Source organism: Coniophora puteana (assembly GCF_000271625.1).
Source record: "Coniophora puteana RWD-64-598 SS2 unplaced genomic scaffold CONPUscaffold_3, whole genome shotgun sequence".
NCBI classification, from domain to species: domain Eukaryota; kingdom Fungi; phylum Basidiomycota; class Agaricomycetes; order Boletales; family Coniophoraceae; genus Coniophora; species Coniophora puteana.
In genome coordinates this window covers 636,643-662,263 of record NW_006913055.1, presented here as the reverse complement: position 1 = coordinate 662,263, position 25,621 = coordinate 636,643, and the positions used below count along the sequence as shown (strand labels likewise).

Genomic DNA, 25,621 nt, shown 5'->3' with positions numbered 1-25,621 from the left:
TCTGAGGGAGTTCGAGATAGCAATCAGCGAGCCATGCCGAGGCGGGCGACGGATGCAGATTGAGGCACGAGAGATAAGTGCGCGCAGTTCCGACGACTATGGAGCGAAGCTGCGAGCACATGCCCACCATGGATTCTGCACAGACCGTTTATTGTGAAGGAACGACTATCTTCCTTTTTACTATAAACGGCTGCCTAGGGGAGACTAGCACAGACCCAAGGGTTGAGTAGCAGTTGAGAAGCCCTCCCTATACAGCAGCATTTGCAGTGCTGCGACGGCTGCGCGAAGATCTGTTGGTCCACGTTTGGGCTTGCGTGTGAGGATGGTGGGGTGTGGGGAAAGAGCGCAGCGGGTGAGAGGACCCGGGAGGACGCGTAGGCCTGATGCCGTCGGTTATTTGAGACCTTCCGTTTATGGGCGTATGTCGTCTGCTCGTCGACGGCTCCGGAGACAACGCGCTAAAGCTCTCCTAGTCATGCAAACCTTCTGACAGCAAACCATATCTTCTTCCTAGTACTCCCCTAGGACAATGTACAATGCTCCGCTCATCCATTCGAATAGCATGCAGGCTACATCCTCGATCTTTCTCCAAACCTCCTCTATTCACTATCCAGCGCTCATTCCTCCACTCCACAGCAAGTATATCACTTCAACGCAAGACCAGCAGGCCATCATATCACCAAGCGGTACCCGGCCTCATTCTCAGCGAGGTTCAGAATATTTGGAGGAGACGGAGGATATGGGAGACCGAGCCCGGGACGTCCTCGTTCCACTCAACACCGTCGCGGCATGGTGCACCCCTTGTGCCGATCATTTTGGGCATTCTAAAGGTACGTATCAGTCTCATCCCGCAGCTTCGTGACCTTACTCATGATGCGGCCTCTTAGTCTTCCACTACGATAGAGGTTGCTCGCGCAGCAGGTCGAATAGCCCTCACATTCATCCCATTGCTCTGGTTTCAGAACAAACGTACCCAACGGTACATCGCACACCATGCCAAGTTCCACGGTGAACCAGCGACAGAGGAGAAGAAGGCCATGCTGCTGCAGAAGATTAAAACACGTACCCTCCTCTTCCAGATCCTACTCTCCGTCCCCATAGCAATCTTCTGGGCAGCAATCTTCGCCAGCTTCGAGAGGACCCCGCTCACAGGCAGGTGCATGACCCACTCCATCTTTCTCTTCCCATTTGTTGCCCGCTGACGCGTCCACCTCTCACCCCGCAGATGGCGCATGATCATCCTCTCCCCCGAAGAAGAAGACGAAATAGCAGCCCAGCTCGCCGGCCCGAAATGGTACCAAGCCGTCACCGAGGTCTTATCAGCCGAAGGCACCGCGCCCAAGTTCATCTCCCCGTCCGACTGGCGCTACCAGTGGGTGCAAAACACCCTGCGCTGCCTCGAGCGCGGCATACCCAACATCTGCAGCGAAGGCCAGCCGCAGATGCAGTACTGGCTCGAGCGCCCCGACGAAGCTGCCCCCTTCCCCCCGCCCGCGCAGTATCCGCTTCGCCCGCGCCCGCGCGCGTCGGAGCTCATGCACTCCATGTGCGAGACCATGTGCGGGCGCATGCCCGCCCCCGCACCACATGTGCTGGCTGGCCCGCCGTACTCGCTGCTCATTGTGGACAAGCCCGACGCGTCGAACGCGTTCTCGTACGGCTTCGGGCCGGACGGTGGGGGCGGGATCGTGGTGTACTCTGGTTTCCTGGACGACATCCTCTCGCGCGTCCCGATGGGCCCCACTTCTCCGGCTTCTGAACAGCAGCCCTCGTCCTCGTGGTTCTCCTCCCTCTTCGGCTCGCTTTCCTCCGTTTCCAGCAACCCTACATGGACGGGACCGACGCCCGAGCAGACCGCGGAGCTCGCGATCCTGCTCTCGCACGAGCTCGCGCATCTGGTGCTGTCGCACCACCTCGAGACGCTCTCCTCGGGCACGATCATCTTCCCCGCGGTGGTGAGCATGATCTCGGACGTGTTCAGGACGATGCTGTTCCCCATCACGATGATCTTTGGTCCGTTCGTCAACGACGCGGTCGCTGCGCTCGGCAAGATGGGCTCGGGCGAGCTGACGAAAGTGGGAGAGTACTGTAATAGCGTGAAGCAGGAGATCGAGGCAGATGTGGTTTCGGCCCGGTAAGTAACTATCTCATCCTCCACGTTCCCAATCCTCTCTACTTCCTTTTTCTCTCCGTCCCTCCTCACCTTTCCACTGCGCCACTTTTGCCCATCACATCTCTACGCCTTTCCCCAACTTACCGACCCACCCACAGCCTCCTCGCCCACGCCGGCTTCGACGCGCGCGACGCCGTCACCTTCTGGGAGCGGCGCCACAGCAACACCAAGGCGACCGACTGCGGCTCAACCGTACGTCCGCCCGAGTCGCCCGTCATTCAGGAGGCACGCACGCTCGCGCACCGCATCGTCGGGCAGCGCCACCCCGTCGACGAGGTTCGCGTCGAGAAGCTCAAGGGCGAGCTCGTCCGTTGGGAACTCGAGCGCCGCGTTGCGCTCCGCAGACGCGAGCGGGGCGTGGATGCGCCTGAGCCGGGGCCGCTGTTACGGATTATCTGATTTTAAATTCGGATCCACTGGTCGAAGCGATCGTGTTCACGGTCCGATTTTCGTGGCCTTGCGTTCTCGGCTGGATATATGGGTCTCTCGAACGCCGAACTTTTGTTAAGCCCGGCTTTAACTTCCTGTTGCTATATACTTTTAACCTTGAATACTGTCGCTCCTTTTTGCATATATACCATTCTTCCCTCTTTTCTCGTACAGTATCTTTCGCTCTTTATTTATTGTAGGACATAGCCATAGTGTATTTATAGAAGATAATAAAGATCTTTCTCTACACCGCTCAGTCTATGTTCTCGCCTGTTCCTTTCGGCGTCGATTTTCGCTTTTTCTCTTCGTCCCTGTTGTTCGCTCTTTTTATTCGTCCCTAGTGGTCGCCCTCTCCGGGCCTGGACAGCTCGTCAAAGGATATTCAAGAGTTCCTCCACAGCTTCTGATCGCAACCTTGCTCCAAGCGTCTACATCAACAGGGATAACGCGCGCTAATCCGACCCTGATATGACACATAGGCTCCCGATGCTCAAGGCTGTTGTGCATCTCACACCGCGGCTAGTTTGGCGACTGCCGGGCCGGATTTCGCACCCCTATATGACCATGCTCAGCTGGTGGCTCGCTTTCTTAGGCCTTCGGTTATCTTATTCATTATTTGAGCGCTTCGATGCCACGAGTTTCGTTCAATGAATCGCCAGAGATTTTCCGAAGCGCAGAGATTTACAAAAGATACCGACAAGTCCTCCGCCGGTGTCCGGCGCTCCCTGCGCTTCTCCGGGCATAGTTCTCGATCGCTCCGCTACCTTTGCGCGCGCTATACATTCCGAGTCCAAGATCTAAAACATGCTACGCTATTATTCAGTCTCGCTTCAACGTACCGAGCATGAGAGAATATGTGGTCGCAATAAGGTGGAGGATGGGGATTTATTCGGGTGGGTACACGATCTCGACATGAGTCCTATTGTCTGATGACAAGGTGGCAGACTCGGCAGCTTCGGCAGCCTCGGCAGAGGCAACCATGGCCACTTGGTGACCATCGTGCAACATGCCGACTCGGGGCCAGGAGCCAGAGCATTGATTTCGTCTTCCTGAAATTCAAACTCAAGGATCACAGTAGTGAGGCTCGAGACGACGATGTGACCACGGGACAACGTCCGACGGCTTCTCTCGGCTAAATCCGGCACTTCGACCACATGTGTGCGCTAGTGCATTCTGGTGAAGCCAGTACTAACAGTACATACTACCCTTGTGCCCTCATGCAACAGGAAATCCTCGATGCAGGGGGGTATTGTTGCTCTTTTCCCCACGCTACAGTTGTTTGTTGGCTGGTGGAACACATTTATTCAAGCCTACAGCTCATTATATGATACCGTTTTCATTCAGCGCATATTGCATTGAGGGTGTCGTGTTGCATCGGGGGGGGTGCAAGGACGGCACTGACAGGTAGGCGTGTGTCTGACATGTGGATCGTCCAGCCCTGTGCCTAACTCCGAGTCAGAAACCGAATATCAGAAGAACATGGCTTTTAAACACCCGAGCCCCAAAAATAAATCAGTCACAGTGGTCGCGTAGATAGGCGATAGGCCTTGTTCCGCTGGTTTAAACCCGATGAGATTTTGGCTCCGTGTTGGGAGTGTTTGGATCAGCTCGAACCTTGAAATTTTGACGAAACAAAGTAAGAAATAAGAACGAAAGTCAATGGAGTGTATCGTACACATTATGTGGAGTGATTTTACGGTATTATAACGGTAATAATGTGTCTACTAACGAAGGTCTTGTGTGCTCCTTACTGGCGAGCACGACCGTGTTGCATTATCTCGTGGCGTGCAAGATCATGCGGCGTGGAGAACGTCTCTGCACACCCCATCTGACATGCGTGCCGGGCCGCTGGCTGTTCCTGGTGCGTCGAAATATGCAGTTGGAGGGAAAACTGTTGATTGGATGAAACAAGCAGTCAGAAGACGAGGAGTTCAACAACGAGAGCGGACTAACCTCGCTCGAAAATTCTCTCTTGCATGTCACGTAGGGGCATGAAACCCGGCCGATTGTGTTTGATGGTGGGTGATCTACAGACAGAAAGAGATAGAGGGCAGTACAAGACGGTGACCCGATGACATCGGAGTTGAACCCGTGAAATACGGATGTTGGTTGACGGACATAGTAAACGGTGAGTTAACCTCAAGCAACGAGCAAGTATAACCGCATGGGTACGTACGGCTCTCATGCCCAGAGCTCCCTAACATTGCTGACTGCATTTTCGAATGAACAGTGTTACTACAGAGCTATGTGGTCAATGAGAGCCATTGGATCGACGAGGAAATTGTGGACCCACCAAATCGTGGAGAAGCTTAAAGGTGATTACTGGAGCAGGTGAAGAAAAGAAGGCGCTTGCGCAGAGTTGGTAGATCGAAGAAGTGTTGGATGAAGACGGTGGTGCTGAATAGGGAGCGCGTTCTTTGATCCCGCTTATCACTCGGCCGAGAAGATCCTTCGGTTGAAAGTACGGCAGAGGACTCAATAGGGTGGGGTTGAGGTAGATGAGGGATTAGGATGTTGACTAATACGTAGGCAGCATAGTAGTCAACGGAAGAATGGGAAGAGAACGCTCGGGGATAGGCATACAGTGATTTTGTACTCGGAGGCAAAGTTGCCCCAACCCGCCGCAATGCATGTCAACGATTATCTACATGGGGACTGGCGCGGTTAATGAGGCGAAGGACTTGAAACAATGTTGTCGGCAAAAATCATTGACATCGCAACACCCAACACCCATAAAGTCCTTAGTGAGTCGCTCCGAAAAGGCACCCGAGGCTTGAAACTCTGGTATGGTCCTGAGATGTGGTAACAGCGAGCAGGCGATGGTGTCCATCAAGAATCCCGCCTGCCGCGGGTTCCGGTCAACAGTTATCGGGGCCTCTTCTTCTAATTCTTGCCCGACGGAGAGTGTTGCCAACGCGAATGTAAACCTGACTTGGGTCAGAATCGTCGGAAATAGCAGCCGATTAATAGAGGCCACATCAAGTGTCCATGCCAAACCCGGCTAGATTACTGAATGAGATTATTTGCTGGGAAGCATTTGCCGCGTGTGCAGACGTCTGAACGTGAAGATTAGGACCACAGTCAGAAATGCACGTCTTTTTGTTTGATGTTCCTGGAGAAAGTAAGCTACTCCGATATCCGGTGTCGCTACCGCTTTTGCTGATCCCACGTGCTTGGCGATGCTTCCGCTCGAGAAAGCCAGAATCACTACGCATTCAAACCAAAGATTTAACTTCGTTGAGGCTCTCGAAGACGTCAATGAGGTGACACCGCCTCACGTGGCAGAACCTAAGCGGCCGATCAAATAGGACCGCTCCGTTAGAGCTACCGTTCACCCAGGGTCAGCCGCAAACAACATGTTTCGAGGATCAAGCTCACTCGGTCCCCGGTTAATGCCGTTACGCTTCTGTGTGTTTCTCCGTGTGCCTGGTGCCATCCGATGTAGTTCACCTGTGGTGTGGCACAAGTCTAAGTAACGTCCTAGCGAGCTTCGACGAAACATTGAGGTATATGGAGAAGGCGAGAATTATATGACGAGTTTTCGAGTTTTATATTTGGCTTGCCGCACAAAACTGTTCTTATCGGTGGGATTGACGGATCGCTGTACGGTGGTAGTATGACGCAGATTATCAAGCCATGAATCTCCCACATGTAATCCCGAGACTCCCCGAGTAAGCCGACATCCTACACAATCAACGAAATTCGACAGTCCTCGCGCATTTCAAACAGCTATGGCCATGTGGGTTACAGACAATCTTCCATCTCCGGTCCTGGGCTTCCATAATAAGGTTCTGGACGCCTTTAGACGTGCGATCAGCACTTTGACAGATGTCAGCTCCAGAGTGCTGTCGCGTTGCATTCGTTATCGGTCTCGAAGCCGACAGAAACTGACAAAGCCTTACGCCATCCAGAAAGGCTTTCTCATGTCTACCTCTTGCCCCTTGTGCAAACATGTACGGCAACTTACTAACCACTGAAAAGGGCCATTCTCCACTTCAACGGGACCTTCCACGCTTGTCACTTCACGGTCAAAGAAACCGGCTGCCATTTTTAGAGTCCTTCGGTCCCTTTGAAAACGGAACCACCCGAGGTAGACATGTTCACCATCGAAAGACCACAGACTTACAAGGGAAAACGTAGTTGAATCACCCAAATTGCACAGTGTAAACTGGGGTGCATATGATATAGACACTGAGTAACTGGTTTCTCAGCTACTCCTCTGTGGAGAAGTATCTAAGACCTGACTTCCTCGTTAACGTTCGTTCAACGCTGTCCCAACTTCTACAGTGACTGTTTACGTTGAAGTTATTTAATAGTAAAACAACATTAAAACAGCATGTCTCCTCATGGAAGGGCAAATGAAATGCTGCATTCCGAAGACCAGCTTGAACGTATTGGATTGGTATTGACAGTCAGTATTCGTTCATTAATAATGCGCAGTAGATGACAGTTTATTCACAGACTTCTCAACCTCGGTGATCGATAATCACCTCGACGCTGCTGTGTGTTACACCGCCATTCCAACGGACTCGATACCCTATTTATATGCCGACGGTATGTAACACCCAAAACCACCGACGTTAGATATGTCAGCATGATGTGATCCGCTTCTGGGGAGTTGTGGGGCTATCAGCGTCGCTTGGTGAGATTAATGTGATATCCCTGGCACATCTGAAGCTCAGTCCGATCTCCGCGGTGAGACTATACTTCACGTTGGAATGCGTCGGCTGCAAACTTCATCGCTAGGTAGCTGGTGGCGCATCTTTATTTAGTATTTTGTAGCCGTTGTCAATTTCTTATAAGGTATGTGCATCATCATAATTTATAGCTTTTGAGTATATAATACATGTTTGTTGTAAGTGAATTGTCATGAAAGTCCCAACGAAGAACCCAAACAATTAGAATATCATGAACGATAGTTATCGGCAGGGATAAGATCCGGGCACTTGTGCTTATTTCGCGTCGACTGAGTGGAGAACACATGTCTACACCGGTTGCACGTCCACTCCGATACCCGCCCGTGCCGAGCGACTTCATGGCGCAGACGATCGTGCTGCCGCGAAAAGGTTTCTGAGCACCCCATTTCGCAATGATACGGCTCTTTGCGAATTTCCTGGTGCGTCGTCATGTGAAGCTGCAGAGTGTACTGCTTACCAACGTCAGAATAATGAAGGGATTGAAGCGCAGGAACGAACCTGGTTTGCAAATCTCCGTGGACACGATGGATCCAGGCATGGGAATCGGCGAGGTCGCTTGCGAGGGCCCGTGGTATCCTCCTCAGCGGGTGTCGAGAAAGTCGGTGTACTGGCGGTGGAAGGAATAGAATAGGGTGGCGAGGTGGGGGCGACATATTGTGGTGAGTTGGCTATGCTGAGATATGGACAAGCTTGTAAGGCTGTAGTATTCATCGCTGAAGGCCATACGATGAGCCAGTTTGTTCAATAACTTTGTAAGAAGGGATACTTACACGGCTGCCATTGGTGTTCGGGAAGCGACAGACAGTTCGGCGCAGTTTTCTCTGGCGTTGATGCCGATGACGTAGAAAAGATGTTGTCTGGGAGGCGTCGTTAATAAGGCGGCCATAATTAATAGGAGACGACGAACTGTAGCTGCCAAGGAGTTCATCTTGAGTGAAGGAGTCGAAGTCGTCTACTCAATAGGTCAATGGGTGATTAACGAAAGACTTATGAGCAAAGTACCTGGTGACGTAGCCGTTGAAGCGCAGTCCGACATTGCATTTGCACTGCCGGATGTCAAACACTGAAGAGGATTTGAAGTCGGTGGTGCGAGAAAGGACGAAGGGGTATTATAGAAGTTCGGATGGCCAGGGCTGGGTAAGGCGAAGATGCGCAGTACACGCTGGCCGCCAACGTACTGCGTCTCGACCTTGATGTCGACCGACGACAGTTCTGAAGATACAGGCGCGAAGGTCGGCTGAGGTGTTGGTTTGAGCTGTAGGTTGGGCTGCATGTCGACAAGTCCTGCAACGACCTGGAATTGGAGAAGCTGCGATATTGACAGCGTGATTGACACATCGGAGGAACTCATTGCTAGAGGAGGGGAAACCAACACTACCTCAGATCGAATGGATTGACGCTTATGTGTGTTTTGAAAGGCGTGTTTAGAGCCACCGCAGTTTTGGCACTGCCTGCATGGAGATTGGCCGATCGATGTAAGCGAGTGAGAGCAGAACCTGGCATCAACCTTGGCATGAATAGAGTAAGAGAAGCATCCGAGTCGACCCTCCGCGCCGGAAGTACGAATGAACTTTTGGTTCCCCGATCAGCGCGACTTGATGTTTACCATCAATCGTGCCGTAAAAAGGCACATACGGCGGTATCCAGTGCAGAACGCTCCGAACTTCTGTGAAACATGTACTGAGCACGAAAATGTCTGCAGTTCTGGAGTTAGGGAAGTGAACTAAGTCTACATCTAGATGTTACGAACCTCACCTTGGAAATGACGGTCTGATCGAGGAAAGCAGACTTAACTTACGTGAAGCTGGGTGCGCCGAACGTCTCGGCATCGAAGCGGCACGAGCCGCGGCTGCTATTGATCGGGCACGAAGGTTTACACGCGGAAGACGATCAGAAGATGCGCACAGACAACTACGTCATAATGCACGGGTGATCGATTTCTGAAACCCCTCCGGTCCTCAAGGCCTCGTTCATCGGCTCTCAATATGAACCTACGCGTCGCTTGAATGTGTAGCGAGGCTACAGTGGGCAAAGAAGTAGCTATGGAGCATTGCCACAGCACGCGCCTTAGTCATTGATTCTGGGAGAGGTCCTCGTCCACCTGGTTGGATCACGGCCATTTTTCAGACGCTACGCGTACGGTTATGTCTCGGAACTTATCGGGCGATGCCACAATCGAATTGCTCGAAAGGAAATGTCTGAGACTTCTAGACCAGGAATCTTGGGCGCGCAGCATAACAGGCTTGTGATTGGCGTGCCTTGCAACTCATTGGTGTTCAATCATAGATAGACTGCGGTGCATGATTCCACGCGTAATAAAAAGTGGTATAGACATACCTTGAAGCAGAGCCGCGTCTGAGGACAAAAAGCTCAAAAACTTTTCGAGAGTCTAGTACTGGTCAGCAGGTGGCTGAACTTTCCCGCGCCCTCTTTCACTACACCGCCACCCTTTGGATGGAGCATCTAATCTGACAAAAAGAGCACCGCTAAAGGTACAAGACAACAGCGTGCCGCCGATGTCGCACTCGATCGGCTTAGGTACGTACCGCGACTATGATCCTCATAAGTTTAATGAAGACTCGACGAAGATCGTTCTGACTTCTCCGATAGCGATGGCCTCGCTGTTGGGCGGAAGGAAGTATATCCATCGGAGCTTGCACTGGAGGGATAACTTGTATTTCCGCTTCCGTAGACGCATAACCGGCTCCTGGAATGATTCCCGGTCGCCATAAGACCGCAATGCGGAGACTCCACCGTTCGATGGATATGAGACACGTGGGGTGATCACCGAGAAGTGGCCCGAGCAACCCGCAGTGCTCGATGTGAGAATGACTTTAGGATATAAGTAGTGTCCGACGTCGTACAGAATGCCGAGACGCCCGCATGCTCTCGTACATTTTGATCCGAGCCAAAATGGGTCCGGTCCGAGAACCAAGCCGAGAACCATGTAGTCGAGTAACGTTCTTTGTGTTCCTTGAAACAATCTGAGCCACATTACGGACTAGCGTCATTCTATGATCTACTCTAGGACCATGCATATTCATCTGCATTCTCGGACCGAACATCGGCGAAAACGCGAATGTACGTCCGTAGGACACAGCTTGTCTAACTTTCCACCATTCACAGAGGACAATCAAGGATCTGATCGACAGAACTTGGCTATAGCATTGAAGGATTTATGCATTCGCGGATCCAGGTTTGGCTACGCTGCCAAAAAGAAGATCAATGGAGAGACGGCGTATTGTACTCTAATGTAGCGACACTAGGACTCTCTGATAGAAAAATAAGGCGCTGGAAACCTTGCCATCCAGCTTAGCTCCCTTACGGAACATATAAATCTTAGGCTTACCTGAACAAAACATAGCTGATCAAAATGTATATCAACGAGTGTTGGCACACTAGTCGTGAATAAGTCATTGCAATACAAGTAGAGTACTAAGCCATCCATAAAGTAATGATACACGGGTAGTAGTCTATATGTGTAAAACGTCTAGAACATATGCTGCCTGAAATCAACGACATGCGCTTGCATCACCCAAGTTCGAACATTTGTGTTTTTCGTGTGTGCTCCGGCACGAGAATACGTGTCTGCACCGGTTACACGTCCATTCAGAAATACGGCCGTGTTGCGACACCTCGTGACGTAGACGGTCGTGCTGTCGCGAAAACGTCTCGGTGCAGCCCATCTGGCAAGCGTACCGTACGTTTCTACCCGGCTGATGCGTTGACATGTGTAGTCCTAGCGTGTACTGTTGATCGTCGTCAGCACACGGGACAGAGGTTGCGTCATTGTTCGCTTACCTTGCTCGCAAATTTCCTCGAACACGTTAGCTCCAAACACGAAAATCGACGCGCTCGCCGCCGGCGACCTGCAGGTTCCTCCTCATGATGCACAGCTGGTGTATTTGATGCGCTAGTGTCGGTACCGGCGGAGACGGCAGGTTCAGTCGGTGCAGGCGAGGGGAGCTGGCACGTGGTGCTGGAAGTTCCTGAACATGCCTCCGAAGTCTCAGGGTTTTGGGGAGTAAAAGATGGCAGTGTATCGATGCACTGTAGGAGAAGAGGTTCTTCGTTGCATTGTGAAGGGAAGTTGCCTTTTAGAGGAGGTAGCTGGTCTACGGATCCCAGAGGGTCCAGGTACATATTCGACGAGGAAAATGAAGACAGGAAGGACTCTGGCTATGCAATAAGCGGATATTCAAGTGCCTATGGGAAGGATGAACTAACCATAGTTGATGTCTTTCATTAGGTCGTCTGGGAAATAGCAGTCAAATGCGGCTGGGGATCAAATCAACAATCGAACAGAGGTCGATGATTGAAAACGAACCTGGTGACGAGATCGTTGAGCTTGCGTTTGAGCAAGAGCTCGTGGAGGAGCTGCGCGTTAGATCCTCGAAATGCGACGCACGATGTTGGAAAGTATACGCGTCCAGCGATGAAGTGTTGTTGGTACGGGATAACCCAGCTTTTGGGATGGCAAAGACGCGCAAGATGCGCCGCCCGTCGACGAGTTGCGTTTCAAACTTGATATCGACCGATGACAGATCCTGAGATCCAGCAGGGAGAGATGACTGCTGCAGCGTTCCAAGTTGCAGGCGAGGCTGCTCCTCAGAGAGACTGGCGCAGACTTCGAACTGCAGAAGTTGTGCTACCGACAACGTGATGGACAGTTCTGGGGAAGTCATTGAGTAGGAATTGGGGTCTAGAGAAGAAAGAATCGATTCCTTCGGGAAAGAAGCCCATCTGCTCTTATGTACCAAGGTGGTGAATAGGCGCAACATGGTGGGCTGTACGCTGCTGCATGGGGAAGATGCATTCAATGTAGTAAGCACTCAGTATACACCCTGCTGCAACGGAGCGGGGAAAATGCGACCTGTTCCCGTACTTTGGGCCATGAATGATGACACTCCTCGAGTTCCAGTCAGGATCTTCACACAGGTTCTGGCATCCGCTTGATGTCGGTTCATTGCCAAATGTGGTGTCAAGCACTCAACTCCGTTAAGGGCCTTTCCTTCGTGGACGTTGGTAAATTGCAAGGCTTACGAGTCACGACCTCAGACGGATGTACGGACACTCCGTCAATCGCAGGTTTCGAAAACTGTTTGAAAGATGGTCGAAGAACGTTCGGTGCCTGCGTTTCGTACGGATGCAAAACACGTACCTGGGTAGGTAGGCCTTTGCAGAGCTCTGCAGGCTTCCTTGTTTGCGCCGCGGACGCGATCAATTTCCATAGGCAATGATCCGACGTCAAACGCCAAACCGTCAGGATCTGACGCGACGGAACCAGTTCGCAACGTTAATGTCAAATTACGTCTGTCATGACCGGCCCTGACCACAGGATGGGAGACCAACTCATGTAGACACCAAGAGCGTTGCACGTTGGCACCACCACGTATGGTTGTACTAGACATCGTACCTACAGGGGTTGGTATCGGTGCTCACCAACTCCGTAGCGCAAAATTGACATTGAATTTGTCTTCCGAGGACCATGCGAACCCTCCTTGCATCTCCTTGTCTGTCGGAGATCGAGCGTCTATGACCTTTCGACGGGTGTCTTGCGTGGGATTAACATCTGTACATGTGATATATTCTTAAGCAGCTGCTGCGAGCTGAGCTCAGCGCTCAATGCTTTGTCGAGCACGTGTCAGCTCGGTCTTAGCAAGCGTTACTCAACAGTGAATCGCCGCCTTCGTCCCACCCTGGAAACTCAATGGCGGATTGTCAACTGACGACTTAGATCGGAAACCTACGTCGCGCGAAGCGCCTGAGTGCGTTGTTTAAGAAACCGACCAGGGCGCATCGTTCGATTGGTGGATGTGGCAAAGGGTATTCGGGCAATGAGCTCCACTGGGCTGGAGACTGAACCTTTTGAGTGTCGTATGGGGGAAATTAAAAGGGCGTGGGCTCATCGATGATCTGTCTTATGTATAGCGTGGGTTAGTTCAAGTCTGATTATAAAATTCTGTCGAACGTTCGTCTTACCTCGTCCAGCACATCGACGTCGGTCGTATTGACGCGTCAAATCCTTCGGCTTGCGCCATGTCAGGATAGTCACTAAAGCATATTGAAATTAAAGATGACCTATTCATGCATTATGTGTGCAGAAAAGAACCGTTACCATCCGAGGGCCAGGGGTAACAATTAGTGATTGAGCAAGTTTGTTGACAGCAGTGAGAGTCCGATCTCTTACCACATGCTACGCAGTACCGCGCAGTCTTCTAGGCATAGTAACTGAAGGCTAGATCCACATTCACGGAGTACGCCCGCCAAGACACATATCACCCGAAATGTACCTGCGAGCTCGATGCTTTGACGCCCGACCACCATAATGGTCTTTGCTGCGTTACTGAAGGTACAGCATGTTGATTTCGGACCAAAGATGTCCGTGGAGTTTGGGATGTCTTCGGGGGCCTTCAGGCAAATCGACACGGAAGCAAACTAGTACGCAAGACAACGTTAGCCCTTGTTCAAATAATTCATGGATGTATGGCTATACTATTAGCCCCTGGAGTGCTCCGCAGCCTGCAGTGTCGTCTTACTTCACGGCGGTGTTTGCTGTATACATGGCCAAAACGCGGAGATGAATATGCTGTAACAGAATCACATACCAACACTGTCTACTCCGATGGTGGTAGATAGATGTGGAACGAAAACGTTCGTCAATGACGGTGATGATCTCTGTTGGTTACGAGGATGGCAACCATAGGCATCTCGAGTCACCACTCACATGCGGACGTGTTGCCAATGGCGGGGGCCGGGGCCACCGGAGTAAGGACCTGAGCGTCTCTTTGGATTGTTAGCCTGCTCTCGTTTACATTTTCTACGGACGATACTGAATCACTTGATCGAACCGTAAGCCTTCAAATGAATGTATATCGATGAGGAGATTGCAGGAGAGATAACTAAGCATGAGGTGGAGCTGACGGAGCTCATTCGTGCGCATACTATAGAAGGGCGCTGGGACGCACGAAGGGCCATCTACCACGAACCCCCAGGACAGAGCCCCAGTCCACGAATACCGTCAGCTCTAAAGTTGAAACTGCGGCTGTTCCTCACCCGGTCGTTCGGAGGTGTCTCGACGATTGAGCGGACGGGATAAAACCAGTGCATCGTGACGAAACAGCGTCTTTTTCTTGCAGGTAGCAGTGTCAGACATCGGATGCTACAGAGAGCAAGTTCCTTCCGTACACCTTTGCGGCTGAGATTCAGTTTATCGTGCAACGCTGAAGTTGCGTGTTGTGGGGTATCAGACGCTGCAATATGCGAGGGACGCGATGGCAACTCCACGGGATACGGGACCTTGAGGGGAGCTGGAGCTGCGAGTTAAAATTCGGCCATGACCAGAGGTTTCTCCGGCGCTTTGAGTCATCCGACTAGTCATCTGGCGGAGGCGTAAGGACAGCGTAAGGACCCTCGGTGGACGGATTGGGTCAAGGGGAGTTCTGGCTCGGAAGTCGCGAGGTCGCGACACGCACAGGGCACGTTCCTTGCGGGTGATGATACTCATCTTGGTGTTGACATATGACAAGTAGCGCGACGTGTTGGCTGAATGTTATGGTGTGACCGTGTGTATGCCGGCAGGGAACGTGAGCCTCGAGGTCTCATGTTGGGCGGAACGGCGATGAACGACATCGCGAGGAAGGAATAGCCTGTGGAGGTCGACCAATCACAGCAGAGTTGGACGGCGCGGCCCAGGCCTCACTGTGACGGATGGATGTGACGTAGCTGGTCCAGACTTAACCCCCCTCCCGACGAGCTCCCGACGAGCCCAGAACCAATGTGAGCGCATAGATTTTCAGGTACGCTGTCACGTACAATATTTCTGTGCACCGAGAGATCCGGACGACGTACTTGTCCTCCAATATCTTGCATGTTTCTGGGCGCAACTATAGGTCCCCGGCCGCAATCGAGCGGCAAGGTCCGGGGTATAGGGGTGGCAGAGCGGCGGGCTGTGCCGGAAATTTGCAGTGACACTCAGGGGCGCCGGAAGCTGGCCGAAAGGCAGCAAAACATTGGCAACGTGCCCAATTCATGACCCGGAGACACACTCACGCTTTTGATAAAAACAACCTTGCGCCTTGGGCGGTATGTTCATCCAGCTCCTCTCAGGTCTTGCGCCCCGTAGCTAACCCACACTTTCCCCTTTTTTCTTTACCTTCATAGCTCTTAGACTGGCGTATCTTGCATCTCCCAGTCTTTCGACTATGGCGGTCGCAGGTATCCACTCTCTCACCGAGGATGGCTTCAACTGTGAACACTCAGGGAAGATGGAAGGTGTAGAGAAGGATGATGTGGAGATCTTTGTCAGACCGGTCGAGCCGTCGCCCAGCGAGCCTTCGTCGTCAGGTTCTCTGGAGAACGCACCATCAAACGAGGTGAGAGCTTTCATATCTTTGATCTCCACCATACTTCTGCAATGTGTATACCCACCAACGCTTTTTTGGGCGTTTTCCGGGACGATTGTACTGATCTTCGCCATCATTCAGATCCCTGGAACACCCTTTGTCACTACCCAGCGTTTTGAATATCCTTTCCCCGACACCCGCTACAGCCCCTCGGAAGACCGCTTTTTCTCCCTCGTCTCGCGACCGACTCTTCCATCTTCCCTGAGCACGGGTAGCAACTCGTCGATATCATCATCGCACTCCAGCACCTCATCGCGCTCATCCACCAATCCCCCTATCTCGAACTCGCATGGCACATCCCCGACCTGGAGCTCCTTTCCATCTAAAGCGTTTCCTTTGGCTTTTCCATCTGCCTCTCGCACCCTTCAGCATCGTTTCCTCCGTGCGATGTCACGCGAGCCCCCTATGCCTCCCAGCCTTCGGCGCAAATGGCAGCAAACCAGCAGCCAAAGCCTCGATAGTGGCCTGCGCAATCGACTGTCCACCATCACAGACGAGGACCTGCAGACTACGACCGAAGCACTCTCAACGCCCTTCGATGCAGACGGTTCGGTTATACCTTCGTCCATAAGCAGAGCGAGCCCCACCTCTACGGATGAGAGTGCCAGTGGGACTCCGGGGAGCATTTCACCCGAGCAACTCAAGGACGATAGATGTGGTCGCGGTCCCGAGGTAGAGGGCAACTCCTACCGTGTTATGCCAAGCACTCTCACACAGGCCACCAGCCAAGCTCAGGATCGTAGACTCGCCATACTATTCCTCGCTTTGCTCGTGTGCCTAACCGCCGCGCAGTCGACGTTTTCGTCGCTCATGTCGTTTCTTTCGTCTCTTTTCCTCGGGTCATGAGACGCAACAGGGGTGGGATAGGCAGGCCCTCCCAAAAGATGCTGTCGATGTTAATCCTCCGTACTAAGCTTCCGTTGTCGAATCCTTCCTTTTCCTCATTCATGGGTTTATGGTCGGTTTTATTGTTTATCTTCCCGGAATCTGCGCTCGTTGCTGTTTGATACCTTCTTGATTACGCACATATATATACTACAATTTCTAGCATCGCACGTATGTAATCCATTCTTGTCAATTGAGTCTTCTAAGCATCTGTCATCTGAATCCGCACTTCATCCCCATACGCACTTCCGTACTATTTCCTTACTTTCCATCCTTCACCCATGTATACACGGTTTTAGCATTTTTACGCACTCATGTAGGCCTTCGTTGGCAACGGCAACAAAGAAACTTGAACTCGATAAAGGCCAACGTTTCTCACCAGTGCCCACCAGAGCTGAAGGTGCCGCCGCTCATTGTGATCTGGATCGCATCCGTCATCCGGACTCTCGGGCCGGGCGAATTGAATAGGCGTGTAGGGAAGGTCGACTTCGGCTCCGCATTTACATGCCCTGCTTGGCTCCAGCAAGTCTGCCCATACGTTTGCGACAATTCTTGTCATGTTGCGGTGCTCGTTTGGCATTATCTGTCAACTATCTTCGGCATGTAAAGGCCGAGTTTGCGACCTTTTCCCGACGCCAGCGCTCAGCGCTCCTACACTACCATGTCGTGGATACCCAGGGATACTTTACTCCCTTGCTTCTACTTTGTCCGATGGAGGGCACATGAACAGTAAGCACCATTATGCATCTATCGTTGTGATTCCACATCCTTCAGCCAACAGTGACAAAGAGACAAGTCTTGTACGTGAGCAGATGACGCCTCCATTTAAACACGAACGTATACAAAGCAGGCAAAGAACACGGGGTTCTTCTTCACCTGTGGCTTTGTCCTGAACCACGAGAGCGCAGAGTAGCGCCTGCTTCGCGTTTACCATGTCCGTCCAGCCACCAAAACAGATGCCCTATGGTATGTATGCTTCATTAACTCCCCATGATCGATAAGCTGAAGAGGCCTCGTAGTGCGACTGGGGAACTCTGGCCTCAAGGTGTCCCGTATCATCCTCGGGATGATGTCATATGGAGACTCGAATTGGCAGCTATGGGTACTCAGTACTCAGTGAGGAGGAGGGTATTAAACATGTCAAGGCGGCGTACGTGTCCTTTCCGAATTGGCTACTTGCCGTCTTCGGCCTGCTCTAAGCTAACCTTGGTCAAAAATTCGTTAGGTATGACGCAGGCATACAGACCTTCGATACGGCGAACGTATATTCAAATGGTCTGTCGGAGGTCATTTTGGGGAAGGCGATCAAACAGCATAACCTTCCACGTGATGAGATCGTTGTAATGACCAAGGTATGTGACACTGCGACTATTCGTCGAGCTGTGGCACTCAGTCATATTAGGTCCATCATCTCGTTGCGCGTGAGTACGGGCAGATCCTGATTGACTTCAAGGATGCCGACTCCCTGGGCTACGTCAACCAGTATGGCCTCAGTCGGAAAGTAGGTACTAGCTATTATATGCGTGTATAAACCACCTCAACGTGGTTCAGCACATATTTGATTCCGTCAAGAAGAGCTTAGAGCGTCTGCAGCTCGATTGCATTGTCGTTCTTCAGTGTGAGTGTATATGGTAGCGCACGGGCTACGTGACTCACCATGGGAATTCTAGGCCATCGCTTTAGCCATGATACCCCAATCGAAGAAACAGTAAGAAGCGAGGCCCCATTTCGGATGGATCTATATCTCATGTTTTTAGATGCAAGCACTACATGATGTGGTTCAGGCTGGATACGTTCGATACATAGGCATGAGCTCATGCTACGCCTATCAATGTATGTGTTTCACTTCCTTCTATCCGCATACACGAAGCTGACATGTTTGATCCAGTCCATGCAATGCAAAGTAGGCATACCCTCGACCAATGGGAGCAGCTTTTACTGACTTTGACGTCTTGACAAGACTACGCCATCCAGAATAGGCTCACATCATTTATCTCAATGCAAAACCACTATAGCCTGATATACCGCGAAGAAGAACGCGAGATGTTCCCCAACTCTGAAGGTAAGTCGCTGTCTCTATGTGCCTAATCGGTGTTGATGGGCATAAGTTAGATGTTTGGCGTCGGGTCAATGCCCTGGTCACCCCTCGCTCGAGGACTGCTCACGCGTCGACGCGGAGGAGAACAGAGCAAATGGAGTGAGACTGACAAACGACTCAAGCGATATGACCAATCAGAGGCGTTCGAGAAGATCGTGGATAGGCAAGCAACTCGTGTTGTGCAGAAGTCATACTCCCGAGGTCTGACTGCATGTTAGGGCGGAAGAGATCTCAAAGAAGCGCGGTATTAGTATGAGCCAGGTTGCTGTGGCATGGGTGCTGTCGAGGCCTGGCGTCACGGCTCCCATTGTCGGAACCACCAAGCTAGAGAACTTGTACGAGATCGTTGGTACGTAGACCTCATGCCTGGCGTTGAGGCTAGAGCTGATTATGTTTCAGAGGGCGTTCATGTGAAGCTGACGGAAGAGGAGATCAACTACCTGGAAGAGCCCTATGTTCCACAAGCTATTGTTGGCCACGTGTAACGTATATGTACCAAGGATGCGGTCAAGCGCTACTCGAGTGCAACTTAAACCTGAGCGCGAGCAAGACTTGCCTCTGGGCACAATGTAGAGATAGGGGTGATAACATGGTTAAGGAAAGAGACAAACAAGGACAAACGAATTTCGTGAAGTTTATTGATTGTTTGTTGATTTGTTTCCAAACCTTTTTATCCTACGCGAATGATGAATCCATATGTCGTTTGGAGTCACCGTCGTCCTCTTAATCCAGACATGCGAGGTTGCAGCCCAAGTGAAGTATTTGATGTCGTGCCGTGCCAGTGCTGACCAGAACTTTTCGTGTTGTTTGTCACAGTGGGTCCAAGCGTACTTATATAGAGCCGGCGCGGCGCCTTGTCAACGCTTGTTGCCTTTATTTGCCCTCGTTGACGCGCCGCTCCCTTCTACACGGCCACTTCGGAGGCGCGCCCTCGCTCTTGGACATGTCTCTCGACGACCTCTTATCTGCCTATGAAACTGTCGATTCGATACGTCTCAACACTGCGACGCCTCGGCCACAGACTCCATGGAACGCTTTGGCTGGCACCCCAAGTCGAGGCTCGATAGACGCTCGGCTCTTTGACAGTACGTTTCCATACTTTGGGCTGCCTGGGACTCCTCTGCTGCAAAACCTTCCGGTACACGCACACAGGGCTGTATCCACACCCATTGCCACACCAACGCCAGTGGCTGCACCCACCCCCGAGGAAACGTCCACGCCTGAGGCTGAGCATGTACCCGAAGCTGCCTTCACCCCCGAGGCCCCTAACACGCCCAGGGCTACGTTCACGCCCCATGCCACGATCACTCCCAAGGCTACACCCGTACTTGAGACGCGTGAAGACCCCTTTTGGCAAGATCTAGTGGCATCAACATGTGATGCTAGATTAGTGAGCGATTTTGAGAGCGTACCGGTGAGTGGCATATGTGTGATGGTACTACTATCGTTACTCAACATGTGTTTGTAGCTCGACTGTCAGTTTGAGACCGCGGAGCTTCCACAACCCAGCGATTCGACGGGGGTAGGTCTCTGCGACGACGCCGCGTTCGAGCACATGATTCGGTCCATTCTGTCTGCCGGTTCTCTTTGCCCACAGCCTGCATGGTCTCAACGTTCTACGACGCGCGCCAGTTCTTTCGATTCACCATCATCTATCGTGCCGCCACTCGTCCCAACCGGAGATCTGGGTAATCCTGGCGATACTACCATGCTTGATGTGACCGACACGACATACCAAGGCGCGTCTCAGTCTCCCGACAGCGCGTCCCCCATTCCTAACGTTCAAGATCACGAGTACTACCCATCCTCTGTTCAAAACTGGCACAATCCTCCCGATGGCAATGCGTCTAACGTTCCCAGCATGCAGAGTTTCAACGATTTCTATTCGGCCAATCAAGACGGCCACCAATCTTCCGCCTACGCATCCGCCATTCTCAACATTCAGCGTATGAACGAGTTCTACTCCAGTCAAGGCTGGCATGAGCTTTCTGTTAGCGAGTTTGCCATTCGCAATATGCAGGGCTTCTTCAACGACGGTCCCTCCTCCGGGCCAGAGTGCCACCAGCCTTCCAGCGACGAACACGACATCCACAACATGCAGCGCTTCATCGACAGCTACTCCTCTAGCCAAAGCTTCCCAGAGCTGTCCGGCGACGTGTCTGCCATGCCCAACATACAGGGTCTCGGCGACTACTATTCCTCCAATCAAGACAACCACCAACCTTCCGGGGACGCATCTGCCGTTGTCAACGCTCAGAACTCCAACGACGACTACACCTCTGACCAAGTCCACCCTCAGCCTTCCGAAGACGCGCTCGCTACGCGCAACATCCAGAACGTCGATGTTCAACATTTTGAAATCCAGAACATCACCATTCAGGACTTCGACAGCCAGAACTTCAACGCCCACAATCTTAATTCCCAGCGCTTCAACGTCCAGAACATCGACTTCCACAACCTCAACCCTCAGAATTTCAACTCCCAGGACTTCAACTCCCAGGACTCCGTCACTGACCCACAGAACTTCAATTCCCAGGACCCCAGCGAGTTCGATCACCCCCACGGACCGCCTGTTCACGAACCGGCAGCACATGAAGCACACACAACGGATCGTTCCCCATCTCCAGCCGGACCTGTTTCGCAACATCCGACCCCGCCTACACCAGCGCCTTTTTCGCAACCGCCGACCCCGCTTACACCAGTACCCTCTACTACACCGTGAGTTGTTAACAGATTCAGTGTATAATCTGAGGCCTGATCGGGGTAATATCCGTTGAAGAACGCCAGTAATAGATATACCTGCCGAGCCAGCTCCAAGTGACTCGAACGCCTCAACGTTGACCACACCGCCGCTGCCGTTACCATCGCCGTCGCCGTCGCCGCCCCCGCCCCCAATACTATCCTCTGTGTACAGGGACGACGTGGAGTCCGTCCTCCGCAGGGAGTTCAACATCCCACAAGACACGGAGGTCGATCTACGCGCGCTCGCGGATCCTCCGGCAGACAAGCCGCCACCGTATCCCTACAGGACGCTCGTGTGCCTCGCGATATGGGGTAGTCCGCTGAAGCGGCTGCAGCTACAGGGGATATGGCAAGCGCTGATCGACCGGTTCGACTGGTACAGGCGGTATCCGAAAGACCGGGTGTGGAGGGTGCGTTTTTTCGCAGTCTTTTTTGTGTACACTCAGTCTGATTCACCGGTCACAATTATGCTGGTGTACGCCGACGTCAAACTCGAACTCGAACTCGCGTCCCGGCGGCATCGACAGGAGAACATCCGCAACGTGCTCGTGAAGACGTACTGGTTCGTCGCCGTCGAGGAGGACGGCACGCCCGTGGTGGGCACGCGCCGCAAGGTCTGGTGGCAGATCGACGTGTCCGCCGGGAAGGGCGTGAAGAAGTCGCAGAAGGAGCGCGAGAAGGCCGTCGAGCGGACCAGAGCCAAGCGCGCGGCGGCTCGCGCTGCCCTCGATGCATCCACGCCTGCCCCGACCCCGACCCCGGCTCCAGCCGCGATCCCGATCAAGTCAGACCGTGAAGTGGAGACGATTCTCCGCTGGGAGCTGCGTGTGCTCGCGCCGAAACGGCTTGACCTGTGGGCGCTGGATGATCCCCCGCCGGGGCAGGCGCCGTCGCACCCGTACAAGACGCTGAACTGCCTCGCGATATGGGGCAGCCCCAAGAAGCGGCTGATGATACGGGAGATCTGGCAAGTGTTAATGGACAGGTTCGAGTGGTACAGGACGCACCCGGAGGAGAAGGGATGGAAGGTGAGTCAAGTTCGCATTCTTCTCTGCTCAACCCGGCTCAGCCCAGTCGTATCGTCTAATCGTGTCGCGATCATCCGCGATATGACAGGACAACGTCCGCAACACGCTCACGAAGCTGAAGATCTTCGTACCTACCAAAGAGGACGGCACCCCGTTCGCAGGTAGAGGCGGGACGAAGTGGTGGCGGATCGACGTGACAGCTGGGCCGGGCCGGACGAGGCCCGATCCGCGCTGGCCAAAGAAACGCGCCGCTGTCGACAAGGCACCGACACGGCAGGGCTCGATGATCGCCTCGGAGACCGGCGACGGCTCTCAGGAGCAGTTGGACGAAGCGCGGGGGAACTCGCCAGTAAACATCTCGGAGCCTGTGGACGCCTCTCGCGGGACATTGGTGTCGAACCTCGTCCCGCCGCTAGATGACGATGAGCTGGAGGCTTCTGGCGCAGAAGAGGAAGACGCTATGTCAGTGACTAGCTAGAGAGCATCCGATTATTGGTCATAAATGCTACTTATTGTGATATGTTTTATTGGTATCACTGATTGCATTACATGCATTTCCTATACACTACGAAACACGTAATTATAATAAACGAGAAACATGAATAAAAACTACAGACATCTGTAATGTAAAGCCTCTATATCAAGACTTTAGCTCAGTACGTAGACGGTGAGCTCTATGACTGAAGAAAATGCCTGCTCATAGCTGAGCCCAATACCTAAAATCAACATCCTTACCCAGCATCGGAGATTCGAGGCTCAGGAAAATCTCAAGATCATCACGCATATGCAAAAAGGGTGAAGAATGAAGGTATTGTTTGCTGTTTTGGTATTCTCCAAGAAGCCCTCTACATGTACACATAACTCGCAACAGTATTATATTCTAACGATGCAGTCTGCTACTCAGTACCCCGGAGGCGGGTAGCTTCCCTGGGGCGGGTATCCCTGGTGCCCCTGCTGAGGTGGGTAACCCTGTGGGGGCGGATATCCCTGCTGAGGATAGCCCTGCTGGGGCGGCGGGTACCCCTGCTGGCCATACCCCTGCTGAGGATACCCGCCCTGTTGAGGCGGCGGAGGCCCATATCCCTGCCCCTGCTGTTGCGGCGGGGGCCCGTACCCCTGCCCCTGCTGGGACGGCGGGTACGGCAGCGCATTGACCATCGTCTGGTCGTCCGCAGGCTGCACAATCAACCTGTACGGCTGGTCAAAGTCGCCACGGCGCTTGCGCTCTCTCCTCTCGGCCTTGCGTCCGCGCCGGTCGGCCTTGCGCTCGCGGCGCGCGGCCCTGCGCTCCTGCCGCCCGCTCATCATGGGCGCCGAATGCTGCGAGCCGTGGTGGCTGCCGTGGCGGTCGCTGGAAGAGTCGCTGTCGGACGAGCTGTCTTCTTCGGCGCGGCGTGCGGCGCTGTCGAAGCCTACGTTCGGGGCGGCGCCGATGCGCCCGCTGAGGCGCTCATGTGCTTGGCAGAGGACGACCTCGATGCGACGAGGGGCGAAGAAGTTCTATATAGGGAGCGATGCGGTCAGGAAGGGGGTGGAAGAATGAAGGGAGATAGGCACGTACGGCGTTCCAGTGGTCTATAACCTCGCCGGCGACTGTCCGGTTCTTTGCCTTCATCTTCCTCTCGATCATAGCCGTCATCAGGAAGCCACCTATTGATCGATGGTGAGAAACCAGACGGACGGAGCGGCAAAGGACAACAGCGTACCAAAGAAGCTCGCGCCCGTAGCCATCGGAATCACGTTGGATCGAATGCGCTGGGCAACTGTCAATTCACCACCCTTCTTCACATCTGCAATGAACCTTGCACGAGCATCAGCACCGCGATCACAACTCCAGAGCCGTGAAACCTGAGCAAACTAAAACTGAAACTCACTTCTTCCAATCCTCCTCGGTAACATCGTGCGTCGCGAACGGGTGCGGGTTGTACGTGCACGGCGGCGGAATCTCGGGGAATCCCTTGCTCACGTCCTTCCCCTTGGAGAGCAGCGCGATCGGCTGGAACGGCGCATACGACAGGTCCTGGCGCGGGGGACGCATCCAGCCGGCCGGGGGAGGGCCGTTGCCGGTGGCATTGGCGAGGAAGCCCTTGAAGCCACCGGGCTTCTGCTCCTGCTGGCCGCCGGATGGCCCCGGAGAGCCCGACATGCTAGGACCTCGCTCGATGGGTGGTGGCCCGTAGGCGTGGGGTGGGGGAGACTGCTGGTAGCCGCCATATTGCTGGGGTGGAGGAGACTGCTGATACCCGCCGTACGATTGGGGTGGAGGTGACTGCTGGTACCCCGGGGGAGGAGGCCCAGGCGGGGCGGCGTAGCCTCCAGAGGGAGGAGGCTGAGACCACTGGCCTTGATTCTGCGAGGCGTATGGGTTGTTGGATTTCTCGTCGTGCATCGCGTGTTTCAGTAAGATTAAGCTGCCCGCAGCTGATGATGTGGTGGCTGACGATGGTGGAGGGGGAAAAGATGAGTAGATGGGCGCTGGGTCATGCTACTTATATTGTGATGATCATACGCAGTTCTCTTGTCGCGAGGCTGATCAGCACAAGGCACAAAAGCCCCTAACTCTGACACTGCCCGTAACCGACACTGCCACTCTCACGCTGCCTTTTGCTCCCGTGTCCCGCAGATCGCGGTGTATCTATAATTACCCCGGCCCGAGAACAGCTCGCGTTCGGACTCCGGGCTCGAGCACGGCTGCAGAAGGCTGCAGATATCTCGGGAGCAACTCGGGAGTTGTGGCTTATGGAACATAGTATCGTGTCGTCAAGTTCTCGCTCCCTGTGCGGTGTCAGCAAATCTATGAACGGCTGCGACCTGCGGATGAATGATGCGCGACGTGATAAACGCTGGCCGCAGTGCCTGGGCTGCGAGTCAACTGCGAGTACTTTGAAGTTTACGCTGTATCATGACCGAGCTCGGATGTAGAACGACGCATGCAGAGCTGTTTTCACAAAGCAATCTCTGCATTATTCACTCGGAATGCATAAAAATGGGGATGAGCCGGGAATATTATGTCGGAACTTTCTCAGGCCCATTGCAATGGGCCCGGGATTTCAATCGGTTAGAATGAAAGGCACTTTTCATTCCCATGGCCATTGCCATGACATTTCTATGGCTCTACGGCATTACAATGGCCATTGCCATGGTCATTGTGATGAAAAGTGCCT

At 53.1% G+C, this 25,621-nt stretch overlaps 7 protein-coding genes across 7 annotated transcripts; 4 read left to right on the top strand and 3 right to left on the bottom strand.

Moving 5' to 3' along the window:
- Positions 1 to 477: 477 nt before the first annotated feature.
- Positions 478 to 2,854, top strand: CONPUDRAFT_80361 (uncharacterized protein). The gene is made up of 4 exons (XM_007767273.1): positions 478 to 830; positions 888 to 1,156; positions 1,226 to 2,134; positions 2,272 to 2,854. The coding sequence occupies exons 2-4, from the start codon at positions 1,038 to 1,040 to the stop codon at positions 2,570 to 2,572; spliced, it is 1,329 nt and encodes a 442-aa protein (XP_007765463.1). The 5' UTR covers positions 478 to 830; positions 888 to 1,037; the 3' UTR covers positions 2,573 to 2,854.
- A 4,654-nt stretch (positions 2,855 to 7,508) lies between these two features.
- Positions 7,509 to 8,650, bottom strand: CONPUDRAFT_163061 (uncharacterized protein; the record flags this gene model as incomplete). Its single annotated transcript, XM_007767473.1, has 5 exons — positions 7,509 to 7,748; positions 7,798 to 8,012; positions 8,070 to 8,156; positions 8,207 to 8,251; positions 8,302 to 8,650. The coding sequence occupies 5 exons, from the start codon at positions 8,648 to 8,650 to the stop codon at positions 7,509 to 7,511; spliced, it is 936 nt and encodes a 311-aa protein (XP_007765663.1).
- A 1,209-nt stretch (positions 8,651 to 9,859) lies between these two features.
- Positions 9,860 to 12,102, bottom strand: CONPUDRAFT_163060 (uncharacterized protein; the record flags this gene model as incomplete). The annotated part of the gene is made up of 6 exons (XM_007767472.1): positions 9,860 to 10,131; positions 10,999 to 11,038; positions 11,101 to 11,474; positions 11,527 to 11,577; positions 11,627 to 12,001; positions 12,057 to 12,102. The coding sequence occupies 6 exons, from the start codon at positions 12,100 to 12,102 to the stop codon at positions 9,860 to 9,862; spliced, it is 1,158 nt and encodes a 385-aa protein (XP_007765662.1).
- A 3,837-nt stretch (positions 12,103 to 15,939) lies between these two features.
- On the top strand, positions 15,940 to 16,870 carry CONPUDRAFT_135484 (uncharacterized protein). Its single transcript, XM_007767471.1, has one exon. The coding sequence runs from the start codon at positions 16,092 to 16,094 to the stop codon at positions 16,548 to 16,550; it is 459 nt and encodes a 152-aa protein (XP_007765661.1). The 5' UTR covers positions 15,940 to 16,091; the 3' UTR covers positions 16,551 to 16,870.
- Positions 16,871 to 17,247: 377 nt separating this feature from the next.
- On the top strand, positions 17,248 to 19,172 carry CONPUDRAFT_135483 (Aldo keto reductase; the record flags this gene model as incomplete). Its single annotated transcript, XM_007767470.1, is given in 12 exon segments — positions 17,248 to 17,555; positions 17,609 to 17,691; positions 17,711 to 17,739; positions 17,815 to 17,941; positions 17,992 to 18,090; positions 18,141 to 18,207; positions 18,260 to 18,297; positions 18,347 to 18,422; positions 18,550 to 18,651; positions 18,745 to 18,850; positions 18,906 to 19,036; positions 19,087 to 19,172. The coding sequence occupies 12 exon segments, from the start codon at positions 17,522 to 17,524 to the stop codon at positions 19,170 to 19,172; spliced, it is 978 nt and encodes a 325-aa protein (XP_007765660.1). The 5' UTR covers positions 17,248 to 17,521.
- A 458-nt stretch (positions 19,173 to 19,630) lies between these two features.
- CONPUDRAFT_163057 (uncharacterized protein) lies at positions 19,631 to 23,042 on the top strand (the record flags this gene model as incomplete). The annotated part of the gene is made up of 4 exons (XM_007767469.1): positions 19,631 to 20,101; positions 20,156 to 21,405; positions 21,467 to 22,457; positions 22,546 to 23,042. 4 exons carry the CDS (start codon positions 19,631 to 19,633, stop codon positions 22,933 to 22,935), a joined length of 3,102 nt encoding a protein of 1,033 aa, XP_007765659.1. The 3' UTR covers positions 22,936 to 23,042.
- A 211-nt stretch (positions 23,043 to 23,253) lies between these two features.
- On the bottom strand, positions 23,254 to 24,898 carry CONPUDRAFT_163056 (uncharacterized protein). Its single transcript, XM_007767468.1, has 4 exons — positions 24,332 to 24,898; positions 24,164 to 24,258; positions 24,019 to 24,107; positions 23,254 to 23,957 (listed from the first exon to the last, which is right to left on the bottom strand). The coding sequence occupies exons 1-4, from the start codon at positions 24,844 to 24,846 to the stop codon at positions 23,358 to 23,360; spliced, it is 1,299 nt and encodes a 432-aa protein (XP_007765658.1). The 5' UTR covers positions 24,847 to 24,898; the 3' UTR covers positions 23,254 to 23,357.
- Positions 24,899 to 25,621: the final 723 nt, after the last annotated feature.